Consider the following 1,784-nt stretch of genomic DNA (forward strand, 5'->3'; position numbering starts at 1 on the left):
ATATAATTTTTTTTGAAATAATTTTATTTTTTAAAGGCCAAATTAAAATGTAGAATGAGAATCCATGATTTAATATTTTGAAAAACACCTACATTTGTAAAACTAAATGATCATCTAGATGGACAACAACAACTCTCAACCAACCTCCCAAATGAAGAACTGGTAGAAGAAACAATTGAAATCAAACGTGAAGATTGGCAAAAGGGTCAAGGAACCAAAAAGTCTGTTGGCACGTGACTTGGACAGCCCCATTGTCAATTGGGGAACTAGAGAGGGAAACCTCACAAATATATCTTTGTACCCCTTCAAACCACTAGATACGTAGGAGGGCCCACCCCCACAGACAAAGCAAATCCCTAATTCTATTACAACAATAACTTATTTATTCCGCCATCTCACATTCCTCTTTACTACAATTCGCTTGTGAAAATGAAAATCTCTTGGCCGGCCGCATCTTTACCAAGCGCTACAACTCCTTTGAAGGTCGGAGGTCCCGGGTTCAAATCTCCGCGCAGCCTCACACCCCCAAATAGCCCTTCTTCTGCGCTGCTTTCGTCCAATCGTCACAGGGATAACAGGGCAGTGAGAGCTTCAGCCACCTCTAATGGCGGCCGCACAGTGCAGGAAAGGAGGGACGTAGAGAAGAAGAATCATTATGCCCTTTTGGGCGTCCCCTTTGATGCCTCCCACGAGGATATCAGAATGGCATACAGAAGATTAGCCCTGCAATTTCATCCTGATGTGGTGCCGCTGCAGCAGATGGAGTGTGCGACATCGAATTTTTCTCAGATAAATGGGGCTTATGATACGCTTTCCGATCCTCACAAGAGAAGAGCATATGATGAGGCTATTCAACTTGTTCCGCCCAGAGTTTTTTCTGCCAGATCTTCAAAGGGGTTCCCTTCCCCTGCTAGAAATTCGAGGGGGCGGAGTTGGGAAACAGATCAGTGTTGGTGCTGATTGCCGAGATTGGGGACGATAATACAGAGGGTTTTATTTTACCAATTTTGGCGTCCGGATAATACGGAGGGTTTTCTTTCAAATTGGACATGGCAAACCAGGGATGTCGATTCGAAAAATCAGATTTGGAAAGAGATTCGTGGCGTTTAAGGGTTTTCGTTTGAGTAAAAGTTGTGTGGAATTCAGAATATTCATGGAGTCCCGCTCTGAAACCCCTGCCATGGTGAATCGTGAACCTAGAAAATTAAGGGGTCGAGGCCAAGGTTTCGAAAAAAAAAAAGTCTGGTTTGGTTTTGTAAATCCATGTTTTCCATGTCAGAAGGTCTCTCATTTTTTAATTTCACTGTTTTCTATAGTTTTGTTCTGTTCTTCATTTACAGTTCCATTATCTTCTCATGGATAAATTTACTTTAGAACTAATCTTCGCAGCACTTTTTTTTAATTTTTGTGTGGACAATAATGTAATAGAATGGAATGATTTTTACACGCGGGAGATAAAAGAATGATTACGGGAGTGCAGGAGATCTTGTCATTTTATTAAGACAGAATTAAAAAATAAATTAACAGGATTTATGAGACAACAGATCTTGTTATTTTAACAAATTTGAATAGAAGACTTTTATCTCCTGAACATCTAAGGAACTGTAAATCAGTATTAAGTTTTTATTTTATCATTTTTTCCATCTCTACTCTTTTTCTTTCAATGGTAAATGGGCTGTCTTGCAGGTCTGAACCTTCCCAAAAAAAAATGATAGATGTTAAAAAAATAATATATAAACAAATTCTAAAAATAATTATTTTCCGAACTAACAGACAATAACAAC

General features: G+C 39.1%; 1 protein-coding gene across 1 annotated transcript; it reads left to right on the plus strand.

Annotated features, from left to right (window-relative positions):
* Positions 1-397: 397 nt before the first annotated feature.
* LOC149534363 (uncharacterized) lies at positions 398-1,391 on the plus strand. The gene has a single exon (XM_089803717.1). It carries the CDS (start codon positions 430-432, stop codon positions 958-960), a length of 531 nt encoding a protein of 176 aa, XP_089659843.1. The 5' UTR covers positions 398-429; the 3' UTR covers positions 961-1,391.
* The last annotated feature ends 393 nt before the right edge of the window (positions 1,392-1,784 follow it).

Source organism: Cupressus sempervirens, chromosome 10, assembly GCF_028749045.1.
Source record: "Cupressus sempervirens isolate cs-2001-9-10 chromosome 10, ASM2874904v1, whole genome shotgun sequence".
NCBI lineage: Eukaryota > Viridiplantae > Streptophyta > Pinopsida > Cupressales > Cupressaceae > Cupressus > Cupressus sempervirens.